This window comes from Medicago sativa, chromosome 4 (genome assembly GCF_051527215.1).
Source record: "Medicago sativa cultivar Bolivia chromosome 4, Bolivia_mono, whole genome shotgun sequence".
In the NCBI taxonomy this organism is placed as follows: Eukaryota; Viridiplantae; Streptophyta; class Magnoliopsida; order Fabales; family Fabaceae; genus Medicago; species Medicago sativa.
In genome coordinates, this window is record NC_140752.1 from 35492838 (window position 1) to 35507501 (window position 14664).

A 14664-nucleotide genomic window follows, 5' to 3' on the forward strand; every position below is an offset into this window, starting at 1 on the left:
TGCCTGAGAGCTGAATAGGACCCTGGAGGAACGAAGTATGTGATGAAGATACACTGGAAAGTGTGAACTCAGAAGTGAGAATTCGGATTGAGTATTGATAAGAAGTGGATCGTGCCAGTAGGTGGCCGGTGAACTAAGCAAGTAGAAGTATGAGTCCTTCGGGAATGTAAGGTAATGTTAAGAAGGGACGTTCCGATAGCGTTGGGTAAGATGTTAGTAATACTTCGTATACCCGTAAGTAAAGAGTTTGGAGGTATCTGAGTATAATACGAAGCTTCGGTAAGAGTCGTTGTAGGAATTGTATTCTGGAACGCAAGTGCAAGGCTATGAGGTAGCAAGAGGTCGACGTAGGTTGACGGAATCAGTAGGCTCTCAGAAATAGCATCTGCGTTTGAAGTTATGGACTTGTATGTTCAGAGTGGACAAGATTCTAGTGTTCTAAAAGTTGTGTTACACGGTAATATAAAGAGGTAAGCTACTCGTAGTGGAGAAAGTGAAGGAGATAAGTGAAAGTTTTATGTTATCAGGACTAAGGCATTAATTTCCGACGTACCAAGAATTGTATCGAATTAAGTTGATGTTGCCATGTATATTTTATAGAATATTTTATGATGTTGGGAATAAATGATATGCATTGGATTACTTGAGAAATAAGAATTCTCATGCAAAGAATGTTTTTAGGAAAATTGAGCTGAAGAAACTCGCCAATAGCGAACCTGAGGCGGAATTTTCTGTTTTTCCAAAAAAAAAAACTGTCAGTTCGTCTCTAGGGTCTGCAGTGACTATTGGGGAGTTGTCTTCACAATCTTTTATGAGACGAAATCCTTTATAACATCAAGTGACGAATGCATATCACATCCTAAAGTTTTCAAAGGAAAAAGGCATGAGCAACCATTAACGAAAATCGATTCGATTTAAGGTAACTAGGGAGTTGATGTGACAAGAGATAAGAAGGAGCTTAGACCAAGAATTTAGAGGTTCCGGCATATAGAACGGAAGTCACCAATGTGAAGAAAGGAATTAAAGTGGTGAAGAGTTTTATGAAATCACAAGGTTCTTGGATTTTGCGAAGTTATGACTCCTTAAACCTATGTTTTGATTGATTGACTTGTTAAGGCTCGTTATGATGATAAATCTTAAAGTTTACAAGATTTTAGAAAGACATACGCATATGGGTGATTGAAGCTGACATTTTGAAATTTTAAAATGAAAGTTTTGTAGGTACCGGTCTGTTACGACTCACGTAGAGTGGGCTAAACTCACTAGAACTAAGATTTGATGGCATATATGTGTTATCGACTCGTTCTGTGATTTTAGAGTAACAACTTTGGCCTAGGTTCAATATAATTTTTAATATAGTGGAAAATCATCAACGTCAATGACCCGTGTGCTAGTTTATGAAGTTTTCTCTAAAGGAAGAACCAATGAGCGAGCATAGGAATGATTAAGCAAAATATAGTATGCGAGAATATTAAGGTACAAGGTTAGGTGTTTGAGGAATGTATGTCCAAGTGCAAGATGAGACTACTATGGGAATTTGAGAGTGCTCGGAGACAAATTCAAGTATGATATGTGTCTATCAGGATGTGAATTCATCTAGCAAGAATGTAAGGTCTATCCCCGAGTAAAGTATTATGAGTATACGGTAAGTTATCGTGAGTTATAATCTTATAAGCAGTGGTAAGTGTAAAGTTGTGACGTGATTGCAACATAGAAAGTCTTGAAAAGAGTTCAAGAAGATATTGAAGTAATGATAGAAGAAGTGTGGAGTTCACTCGTCTCAACGGATTAGAGTATTAGTTAAAGCCAACCGGTGGGAATCAGAGTAGCACAATGGAAGTTAATCAGTAAAGATGTTAACAGTAACCATGAAACATGGAATTTGGTAATAAGAACCTTCATGAGGAAAGTTCGAGACAGTAATGCAGTTTTAGTGAGAAGTATTATGAGACAAACAAGGAGTTCTCGGCATGATAAGTAAGGATTGATGTTTATACAGTCAATATTGATTAAGGTAAAAGTATAAAGGATGTATCTCCACTTTAGTAAGACAAGGAAGACTAGGGTCATTGGGTTGCCTAATTGGTAATGTTGAATGCGTAGAAGAGCTATTGTTAGTCAGAAAGAGATATGCTATGTTAATGGGGTACAGTCCATGAGTCAATTGCGATGAAGTACATATCCTCATATACCAAACTTGTTAAGTGATAACAATATTTACTAGAATAAGGCCAAGCCATGATTTTACAACCATTAAGTGTTAAGATCGGTATTAAGGAACTTGGGAACGATGTTGTTTTTTATATTGATGAAACTAATGAGGCACGTCATAAGCGAGCAAGCTCACTTAAGACGTATAGACTTGAGGACCAACTTGTTATAAGCAAGCTTGGGGCGAGTTGTAAAACCTTTTTCTAAATATAAAGACTCGTCCTGTGGTTCTGTAGTGTCATTACAAACTCGATTTTAAAATGATTTTGTTTAGTCATGTATTATTCGTTCCAAGAACCTATGTACCAATGATTAGAGATTTCTAGAAGCAAAATGCTAGAATGAGTATCGTTATTAACTAACGAGAAGCAGTATTTGGAAGTATGCAAGTACTATGGAGATAAGATTTTAAGAGGAAACGACAATGTTCATGAGATACTATTATCATATAGGATGCATGGATTTGTGCTAAGAGTGTTCAATGCAAGTGCAAATGGACTTAGAAGAAAAGTTTTATGAGCATGAGGACCGCAAGATTGGTTAATAGATGGTCAGATGAATTGGGGTAATCGATTCGCCTATCCAGGCCAAGTTAGACGAGTTACCATGGATTCGAGTGCAACAGAATGTGGAGAGGTAGAAAGGTTTCTCAAGACTATGAAAAGAGATTTGTAGAATCATCAAGATAAGTAACATGAGTAAGAGGCATAAATCGCAAAGGGCGGTAAGGAATATTATGTATGCATGATAGAATGTATGCTTGGTAAGATGATCTAGATGCAAGTGAGCACTGCAGGGCAAACCTGGATTCCATTCCGACCCCAGTTAAAAGGCAAATTCTGAGTGTTCTAGTTAATGGAAATGTTACTTATACGAGAGGTTAATACTAAGTGGATAAGTTATAAACCCGAGACAACCAATTCTCATGTAGCAGAGGTAAGTTCAATCACTATGTTCTGAGATAGTTCTGTGATTGAGGAAGATATTAAGATTGAAGAGACTATATTCCTATATACGTATTAAGAAAGAGAATGAGTTACATGTGGATGAGGAAAGTATGCTTCGAACTCTTGGAGTGAGTATGAACAGAGTTTGTTTAACTAAAAACCGAAGAAACGAGTTTAATCTCAGAGATTGGTAGATGGTTTCTAAATTTCGAGGACGAAATTTATTTAAGGGGGGTAGAATGTAATATCCCGCCTGTCAGTATCGGAATATTACCAGTTGATCGTGTCAGAGATTAAAGTGTAATGGACAATGTTATTATGTGATGCCAGCTTAATACGGATAAAGTATCAGAGACGGATGTAGCACGTTTAAGGCAAGGGCAATTTGGAAATTGCACGGAAAAGGGGTATTTAAGTAAATTGGACCCAAAAATATCTCATTTTTCCACAATCTTTCTCTCTCTATGTTTTAGATTTGGGAATTGCTCTCCCTTCTCTCTTCTTCGACGCCATTCTCTCTCTTCTCTAATCTTCTCAAACTTCTTCCAAATAAAGAGATATGTTGTACAAGATCCTCTCAAGGTATTATAGTGTTTGGAAGCTTGGGTTGAGATGTTATCACTACTTCTCCTCTTCACCAAGATAATCTCAAGAAGTTAGGGTTTTGTTTAAGTTGGAAGTGAAGCATGAACTTGTACATAAGATGGCTCCTTCATGATCAAAGAGGATGATTTGAGGATATAATAATGAGCTAAGGCTTTGGAGGTTGATGTAGCAAGATGCTAGGGTTTGGTCATGTGAAGGAAAGATGATGCTTGAAAGCTTGGGAATCAAGAGCAAATCATGTTAGGTGAGTTCCTTAGTTAGTTCTCCACCCTTGGGATTATGTGTTTTACTTGTGTAAGATAACTAGGAATTTTCTAGGGTTTTTACATAAGAGTTTAGTACCCCTTTTCATGCCATGCTTACTTAACTTGTTAATACTTGCTAGATGAAAGTTTTACAGGTATTTTATGGTCCTGAGAGACATGCCACACTTTGTGATACTTGGATTTGAGGTTTTTGGGTCAAAAATATCATCTTTGAGGGTGCTGGACTGTCATAACTCGCCACGGCGAGTAACTACTCGCCACAGCGAGCTAGACCTCAAGAACTGGAGGTTTACTCGCCTCCAACTCACCACAGCGAGCAACTGCTCGCCTCCCCAGCAATTCACTCCCCATGGCGAGTAAGACAGTGAGGAAACTCACTGTTTTGTTTGCTTTTGGCAGGCAGGGTGTGTCGCGAGGCGGCTTTCTCCGTAGTGACTTTATACAAAAGTGAACCCCTCAAACCAAGATGCCAATGAATATATATATTTTGAAATGAATTTCTTGATGGAGAAGCAAGTATTAACTAATTGAGTAATGCATGGTATGTGAGAGAAGTTAGAGGTATATAATCGGGTAGCAAGTAATCTTTTATGGAAAGGGAAGAAACTAGAGCCTCGGTATAGTTATCGAGAACTAGATAGTTAAGTTTAGTTTTATTTTAAGCTAAGATGTGGATGATTAGATAATCTATTCACAAAGAAGATAAGCAAGCATTAAGTTACTTCTAGTGGGATCATTTAAAGATCCGAGGTAAAAGAGATAGTATGAATAGGTTTAACCTTCATACATGCATAAGACTAAGATTTTAATAAGAGTGTCATGTCTCTTGTAATCCTTCCAAGGTTGGATTCAAGGGGTTCCCCAAGGGGGAATGGTTAAGCCGAAAGGGAGCCGCATGTCACTAAGTTAAGGTGCCGTGTATTTTGTAATCCTTCCAAGGTTGGATATAAAAGGTTCTCCAAGGGGAACTGGGTAAGCCGTAAGGGACCCGCACGTCACTAAGGGAGTCCAGTGCGCTCTTGCTAAGCATATCACCGGTAGTAAGGGATTAACTTCCGGGGTTACTCCACCTGGGACTAATCCGTAAAATGAACTCAGATAATGTTGTTTGTTACACGCTAACATAATCAATGAAGCTGACTATGCATATTGTTCATACAATTATATGTTATGTCATAGAGCCTTAACGTAGATCTTCAAGAACAAGTAGAGACTTGGCATAGATCGTCAAGAAGTAGTATGATAACAAGAATCGCTTTTGTGATAAGAGATGATATGTTGTAGATACAACATATTAAGCAAGTAGAAACAAGTAAAGAAAGATATGCCGAAGACGATCATAGGTTTCCCCTAATCGTCCGGTTTAGAAGTGTGTCATGGTTATGTTAGATTTAGGCCTCGATACGTAGAGTGTAGCTTGGCATTGCGGTTTTAGATTTCCCTTAACCGCCATGACACGTATAAGAAGAGAAGCCTATAACAAGTTAAAATGAGACTAAGACGGCCCGAGCAAGCACAGCCGTCTAAGTAAGCAAGTCCCCACACACGTATAATCAACCGGCAGGTTGTATTGTAGACACGTGGTGATCGTAGGTTTTCCCCGTGGTTGCCTATAGCCTAGGATTAGGTGGAACTCACTGAGACATTATGTCTCATCCCAATCCTTATTTGTTTCAGATATCAGGATGAACTAGCAAGCTAGTAGCCGGAGGGATATTTCAACAAGTGTTCGTTCGTACCAGCTGCAACATAATATGGATAATCAAGGATGCTTTTATCATAGTATAGAAAAGTTGTGTTCTAAACTTAATGTACGAACTCATTTGTTGTATACGATATTCATTCGAAGTTTTTATGTTGTAAATTTTTAATGTATCCTGTACTAAACTAACGCACATGCTAGACTTTCTAGATACGTCTAGTATGGGTGTTACAAGTATCACAAGTCACTCTTAAAAAAGGTGTTCACAAAGGAGAGAAGTTTCAAAATTCAATTCAGTCCCACTTCTACTCGGCCGTGTCTTGATGGTATACCCTAACCTTACAACTTCTTTTGTGTTATTTTCAGAGTATGGTTTTCCCAGGGTTTGTAAATGTATAAGAAGGTTGAAATCCTTCAAAGAAGGTTTGTTCAAAAACCATGTTGAAGAAGGTATATGTTAAGAACATTATGACCAGCTTTTTTAAAAAGAACCTTCTTGGAATAGTTCAAGTAAATACTTCATCCGGTCCTATTTATAAGAAATTTACTTTTAGATTCGTTGAGTAATTGGTATATGATTTATATTCTAGACTGAATACATCAATTTTTTCTTAGGTAAAAGGTAAAACTCTTAGAAGTTTTTTTTAAAGGATGCTCTTAGAAGTTTTGTTTTTTTTGTAAAATAAACCAACACTTCAAAATAACTTTTATTAAGAAATTTTTTCTAACTATAATTAAGTTTATCCTATTTCATCGAGTCTTGAATTATAATAATTCTTAATGTTTTCGTCTCTAAATTTCTACGAAAATTACGATGAAGTCTCCTTACGTTTTTTATGTCACTTTCCTAACTTTGTTAAGCCCGTTAAAACATTAAACGAGTAGTCCAGATTTATCAACAACATCTTGAAAATTATTTTCCGTTGCATATGGGTCGAAGAAACTCCGCCTTGTATTTCTGCAGTCTTGCCATTGGATTTATTGCCAGACTTTCATTAATGAAATTGTCTTTTAACGTCGAAAAAAAGAATCAATTGAGATTATAATCGGTCATTTTTTCTAAAGGACTAATAAGAAAAAGTATGACATTTTTTTTTTCTTGTAAAAATGATGCCTTGAGAAAAGTTCGGTCCATATGTATACAATTTTTCTATCATGTATGTTGAATGCATTAAATACAAAGTTGTGAAAATATGAATTTTTTAATTCTATTTTTAAATACGTCGATCAACCGAACCGATCCAAATCAATTTTTATGGTACGGTTCCTTTTTTTGAAAAAGAGTGAAATCCGAACCAATAAAGAATTGATCAGTTCGAACATTTTTGACTGAAAACCACTCAAAACAGAATCGTTACACCCTACATATGTATACAATTTTTCTGAAGTTTTCATTCTAATAATAGTATCTAGTGTTTAACTATTCTTTTTGGGTTACTACATAAATAATCATTAATTTTTGACCAAAAGTACCAAGAAGATTCACTTTTTAGATTCCCTAAAAATTACCAAAAGAGGTAAAAAATAGTCATACTCTTTTTAAGGGGAAAAACATAATCATACTTCATTATCTATATTAACACCAACAGTAAATTTCCTTTCCAAATTCCATGACTACAACTCGTGAGTTTATTAAATCAATTTAGCATGTTTGTTTTACACAGCTCAAATTATTGATAAAGGTGAAGCCATTTGAAGATTTCATAGTTACATCAAAGATTAACAGAAAAACTAGAGAGGATAAAGATTAATATCAAAAGTTATTTATAAAATGAATGGGGATGTAAACAAGAAGAGAAGGCCAAAACTTAAAACGACAGTGAAATGAAAAAATAGGAGTGAAAAATAGGGCAACTAATTTCTGCTATCATTCTATTAGAGTTTTATTAGATAGATGGGAACAATATAAAGTTAAAGGATCAGGAACATAAGTTCTGAAAAATAAACAAGAGATCATGGTTATTATCATAACTTCGGCTCCCACGTTTGTTTTGATTTCTGCGAATGGATCGGTTGCTTACCACTATCAAAAGATTTCTTTCCAACAACCGGTGGCTGCTCATGTGTTTCCTCTCTGCGGGGATGTAGCCTACGACATGAATTGATATGGTGACCAATATTGTGGCAGTGTGAGCAGAAGTCTGGAAGTCCCTCGTATTCGATAGCAATGGGGAAAGCAAAACCCTCTCGTTCAACCAACACCTCATAGAAAACCTTCTTAGAAAGATCCAAGTCAACAAGTATCCGTGCATAGTGGCCATATAGTCTATTCCTTGTGACGATATCGATCAGTAGCGGCGTTCCCACAGCGCCCGCAATTTCATACAGAGTCCTCTCCATCCAATATTCATGTGGGAGCTCCCATAGCCGAATCCATACTTGCGTATGAGTTTGTCTCTAAGTGTGCAGATTGAAGTCCTTGGTCCATTCAAAAAGTCTTAGCAGCCCCGGCTTCAGGTTTACAGTGCCAGCCGCCCAAACCGAACGCATATCTTCTTGCGAGGCAAAGAAAAATTCATAAAACAAAAAGTAGCACTCAAAGTAAATAGGGTCGTGTGCCTATATATATTGTTACCATTTTTATTTTTCTTGCACCCCATTCAGTCTATATCAATCACTAGCATAAAAAAATATCATCTCCAAGCTAGAATTCTTATGTAGTGAATGTGACACAATGTTTCCATCTCGAGAAGTTTTAGCAGTGCATGTTATCGAAGAACATCATCCCGATTTTATATTAGAATCGAGTAAACAAGGTCCACCACCAAATAACCAGCCTGAACCAGAAAATGCTCAGCCCCAACCACAAAATGTTGAACATCAACCACAAAATGCACCAGCTCCACCACAAAATGTTGAACAACAACCACAAGATGCACCAGCTCCACCACAAAATGCACCACCTCCACATGTGCAACCATTTGACTTGAACCAACCTCATGTTCGAGCTTTCGACCTCAATCTCCCTTATACACCAGATGAATGAGAAATTAAAAACATATTGAGGAATGAAAAACTATTATTAATAAAGTGGCAATAATGTAATGATTAAATATATATTATCAAGAATAAGATATTGACTTGAACTCCAATCATTTATAATTGTTCTTTTTTTTTAAGGAAATTGTTGTTTTTGGTTTTTGTTTGACAGAAGAAATGTAGGATGCATTATAATTGTCGTTTATAGAATTGAACCTATATATAATTGTTGTCAGGTTTTACTTTTAAATAAAACATATAAATTCCTTTCAAAAAAAAAATATAAATTATCTTTTGTCAATTCTGTTTAAAATATATTTACATATTACAATTTGATGTTTATAGGTCATTTTATGATTTCTTAACATATTGCAACAAATAGTTTTTTAACCATTAGCAAGAGTGAATGTTACTTGATAGACGTTTGACAAGTGTACCAAATATTATCGAAATAGTAAAAATATCGATCCCACGAGGACTGTTTTTAATCTCAATAATTCAATTACGTTGGAACTTAGGATGTATAAAAATTATTTTGGTTTGCCACTAGGCAGTTGATTGGTTTGATTGCATAAAAATAATCACAGAAAATAAAGTTGGTTTTTAAGAATAAGAGAGAGATGAGTTTAGGTCTTTCGAATCATCTATGCTCCCCTAATTGGTATGCTGCACCTATTCTTATGAATGATTTTCTAGTCCCACGATAGTTAACAAAATAGTCCTAATCAATCCCTTTGAGTTACGACCCTCTTGTCAAACTACAGCCCCTGATTCCTTAGGTGGTCTAATAATTCTTGAAGGTTTAAGCACGTTAACCTAATATCACTAACAAACGATTATCCATTCGTAGACTAACCATGTTTATTAGAACAATTAAATTTAGGTCTAAGTCGAAAGCTAGGGTCAGTAGTCATTCGTTCTCACCAAATTATATTTATATTTGATAAGGATATAAAAAACATTAAGAACAATTGAATTGAATAAAGACTAGATTGTCATTCACAATAAATAGAGTTTCACAGGAACATGTTTCAATTAGGGTTACAAAGAATCATCTCAGACCTAACCTCTAATGGATTTAGCTACTCATAATAGTGTTTACAAATAACATAATCATTAGAGGAATTAAAACATACATAAACTAGTGAAGATTGGAGGAAATCTCCCCGTTCTTCAGTCTCCAGGTCTGCAAATCGCACTTTCTCTCTCCAGAATTCGTAACCCTTGTTTTTGGAATAGACTTCAGCTTAAATAGGCATAGAAATTCGCCTAAATCGTGTCATGTTTTAAGTGAATCGTGACACATTTTCACCTTGTGGATCAAGCGATAGTACCTAAAAGTTCAACACCTTACTAGCTAAAGATGAGCTAGTTTGACTTGTACGCATCCACCAATTCACAACTCCACGCAACAATATGAAAAGGGTTCACACACAGTCGACATGAAATCTACATATTATCATACGCTTGAAAAGTTTCTAAATGTCAATCAAAATCAATGTCAATGCACACTTTGAGGTCTTTAAGGGTTATAATGGGGCTTAGGTGAAGGTGGGATAATATTTGGATAAGTAGGCTACACAAAATTTGAGTTAGGCATTCCTACGAAAGTTAACCACAAAATTCAATCCATCATTCATTCACCTTATGGAACAACAATTCTTGCAAGGGTACTAGAGATTATTTATAACAATTGGGACAATCGAGTTTGAAGTTACTCGGATTTTCAATGTTTTGTCCCTTTTTCATTCTATTTTTTTTGATACACCATTTTTGTGTGTATTTTTCATGATAAATTCTTTCTTTGTTCTCTATGTTCTCTACTACCCCCACCCCAAACTTGTTGCAAATTCCAATAGTAACCCCAAACTTAATATTTGGTAACATTCTACAATGCCTAACTCAGAAAAACAATATGGGACAAGTCCTAAAAAGTCTCTGAGCTTGTAATGTAGTTTGTCACCGAACAAAAAGTTCTAATCCTACCGGCTCAAATTGGTTAAGAAAAGGATAAAATATAACAATAAAATCAGGGCAGGGTTCAAAAGACTCACAGGACCAAGCATTTTTGCCTCAGTGTGCTAATGACAAAGATCAATCAACAATAGAGAAAAATCGCAAGTTCTAGAAATGTAAATGCATGGAACACTCTATATAAGTAAATTGGAAAAATAAAATTTGGCCATGAATCCTTACAGGTAGGATATCTGGGAGTTGGGACTACCTATCTTTAACTGCCGTACACTTCGCCTTTGAAATCACAAGTCACTCCTCCTTTTGAACTTCTAGAATACCACTTGAACAACTATTTGTTACTAAACTGTAAAAAGTCAAGTAAACAAGCAAATTCATCAATAATAAACAAGTTCAGAACAATTACATAAACGGGGGGCACAACCGAGTTAAACTTATAAAAGCAAGAAAAATTGTTTGAACATAAAATTAAAAGTACATAACCAAAGTACTGAAACAAAAACAGAAAAATAAAAGTGAGTTGGACCATCATCAGTCCACTCAATCCTGCATCTGGTCCTCCAGAATCCATGTGATGGGGTTCTCCTCTGCATAAGAGTACTCCCCAAAGTGATGTCTAGACTGGGCGCCACCAGTAGCAAAGTCAGCTCTGATCTCCTGCTCTCTAGCCTGAGCTCGACCTCTGGTGATATCAAAGCAGTGATCCATAGCCTCCTCGGACCCATCAGAGCGCTCAAAAGAGCCCGTCATAGCTCTCCTGTTGAGGCAGACCGCCTCAGTGAACTGCTGCCCAAACCTAGGACGGTTGCAATACTCCTGATTTGACACCTCATTCATCCAGTTAGCATGGCCGAACATGTAGTCCAACATCAAAGGATGAATAAGTGCATAGGCACCCTGCTGACGGCTCCCCTCTCCTTGAACAAATTGAGGTGGAGGTGGCTGTGGCTGAGGCTGTGGCTATGGTTGTGGTTGTCGTTCTGCTGCCATAAGATCCTGCATGCACTCCTGGTAGTCTTTTACAAACCCCTCCATGTATGTGTCAGTGAGGGGCTTCATCATCGGAGCATCCAAATCATTGGCAAAAAGATCACAGTCGGCTTCCTCACAAAGTCAGCAAATAAGGCTCAAATGAGGCAAAACCTTCTTGTTACCTGTAGCAAAATTAGCAATATTATTGGCGATCAACTCACCAACATTAATAGGAGCACCATCCATAATTGCCGCGATCGTGTGGACTCGCACCAATGGAATTTCAGATGAGCAAGAAGTGCCCTCCAGTGTTTGCACCACAAATGATGCCCAAGCTTTAGAGACTGGCTTGAAGTTAGACTTCAACAGCATCCGCTTCCCTCCTTTCCACGTAGCCCCCTCTACACACATCTGCAATAGCAATTCTTCCCAAGCGTCATCATCCCAATTCCCATCAGTTTCCCTTCTTCTCTTCACATCATAGTGTTCCGGTGGAACAATCTTCAGCAAGTTATTAATCGCCTCAGGTGAGAAGTCAATGTCTTTCCCACGTACATAAGACCCATACCTTCTCCCGGAAAACCGAGCATTGGCATAAAACTCCAAAGCCAATGTCTTGTTAGCCTGCTCGAAAATCATCCCATTTAGACCATGCCAATCCCGAGCAGTTAGTGCTTGCTCAAACTCAAGATTCTTCAACAATTTTGGGAGCAAAAAGGCTCGCTCCGGAATCACCCTGTAATGCTGGATGTCTTTGAAGCGGTCACGGGCTTGTGAGTTTAAAAAGCGGTGGTTCACGGATGGTGGTGGTTCATTGGTAGGCTTAGGTTTGACCGATTTCTTTCTAGGGTTGTCGGTTTTGGATTTGTTGTTAGCCTTTTGGGTGGATGCTTGACCCTTGTTACGTGTCTCAACCATGGTTAGGGTTAGGGTTAAGGTTATTGATGGAGATGTTGATCTTGGTGGATTTAGGTTGTTTGTGGGGTGATGAGGAAGGTTTACAGTGATGGTTTGGTGATTTAAAGATGAAAAGATGAAGATTTTTGGTAGAAAAAGGTAGGAATTTCGAAGGTTAAGGTTCTGGGAAAATTTTGGCTACTTTTGGAAGTGAATGAAATGAAAATCGTGTTGGGTTTATTTATTGGCTGGGAAAATCGTGTCACGTTTGGTTAAAAAACGTATCACAATTTAGTTTTGTAACGGTCAGAATTTGAAAACCACCAAAATCGTGTCACGATTGCTATTTTTGAAAATTTTCTTGCCTAGAAAACGTGTCACGTTTTGGCCAATGTGACACGATTTAGCAATGTCGAATGCCACCAATTTCAAACTTAGAAAAATTTTGGGTACCAAAAATCGTGTCACGTTTTGGAAAATGTCGAATTGCACCCAATTTTAACTTAGAAATTTTTTTGAGAAGGTTCAGAGGTGAGGCAAAATTGTGTCACGTTTTGCCCAAAACGTGTCACGATTTTGCCCAGTATTGGACTTAAATTTTTTCTTCCTCTGTTCGTTTCAGCTAAAATCTTTGTGTTTTTGATTTTTATGAAAGCAATAAAATAAGAAGTACTACCTGAAATAAAAATGTGGGTTGCCTCCCACCAAGCGCTTCTTTACCGTCACTAGCTTGACTGTCGACGACCCTTAAAAGTCCGTCAGAATAAGTCCTACCCTTGCCTTCGGTAGGTCGCCACCCAGATATGGCTTAACTCTCTACCCATTCACTTTGAAACTTCGGTCACCTTCAGGTGTCATCAACTCAATAGCTCCATGAGGTGACACCCTTTTTACCACGAACGGTCCAGACTACTTTGACTTGAGCTTTCCAGGAAACAGCTTCAACCTGGAATTATACAACAAAATTAGTTGCCCAGAGTTAATATCCCTAGATAATAAGTTTTTGTCATGATACCTTTTAGTTCTGGCTTTATAGATGAACGCATTTTCATACGCTCTAAGCCTCATCTTCTCAAGTTCATTAAGTTTCAAGAGTCTTTTCTTACCAGCGGCTACTTGATCAAAATTTAAGGCCTTAATGGCCAAGTATGCTTTATGATCTAGCTCAACTGGAAGATGACATGTCTTCCCATAGACTAACTGATAGGGTGAGAGCCCTAGATGAGTCTTAAAGGCTGTCCTATATGCCCACAGTGCGTCATCTAATTTTTTTGACCAGTCTTTCGTATTTGACGCAACTGTCTTCTCTAGTATCTGTTTCAGCTGTCGGTTTGAAACCTCTGCTTGACCACTTGTTTATGGGTGATAGGGAGTTGCAACTTTGTGCCTGATATTATACTTTATGAGCACATTTTCAAGAAAATTATTGCAAAAGTGCCTCCCCCCATCACTGATCAAGACTCTAGGTGTTCCAAACCTAGTGAAAATGTTCTTATGCAGGAAGTTAACAACAGTCTTGGCATCATTAGCAACACATGGTATCGCTTCAACCCATTTTGTGACATAGTCAACACAAACAAGAATATGGAGAAAGCTTCAACCCATTTTGTGACATAGTCAACACAAACAAGAATATGGAGAAAATAGTAAGAGGAAGGGAAAGGTCCCATAAAATCAATGCCCCAACAATCAAATGGTTCAACTTCAATGATTCCTGAAAGGGGCATTTCATTCCTCTTTGAAATGTTACCTGTCCTTTGGCATTTGTCACACTGCACAACCAAGTCGTGGCAATCCTTAAAAAGGGTGGGCCACCAAAATCCACTTTGCAAAATTTTTGCAGCGGTTCTTTCTCCACTATGGTGGCCCCCATAAGTTGAGCTATGGCAGTGCCACATGATACTATGAGATTCCTCACCTGTAACACAACGTCTTATCAAAGCATCAGTTCCTACCTTAAACAGATAAGGGTCATCCCACACGTAGTGGTTCACATCTTTGAAGAACTTTTTCCTCTGATGATAACTCATATCATCAGGAACTATGTTACCGACCTTAAAGTTCGCAATGTCAGCAAACCAGGGCTTTTCTCCAATAGCAAACAACTATT

At 37.5% G+C, this 14664-nt stretch overlaps 1 protein-coding gene across 1 annotated transcript; it reads right to left on the reverse strand.

The window, feature by feature from the left end:
* Positions 1-7643: 7643 nt before the first annotated feature.
* LOC146929034 (uncharacterized) lies at positions 7644-8072 on the reverse strand. The gene is made up of 2 exons (XM_085707195.1): positions 7754-8072; positions 7644-7666 (listed from the first exon to the last, which is right to left on the reverse strand). Exons 1-2 carry the CDS (start codon positions 8070-8072, stop codon positions 7644-7646), a joined length of 342 nt encoding a protein of 113 aa, XP_085563321.1.
* Positions 8073-14664: the final 6592 nt, after the last annotated feature.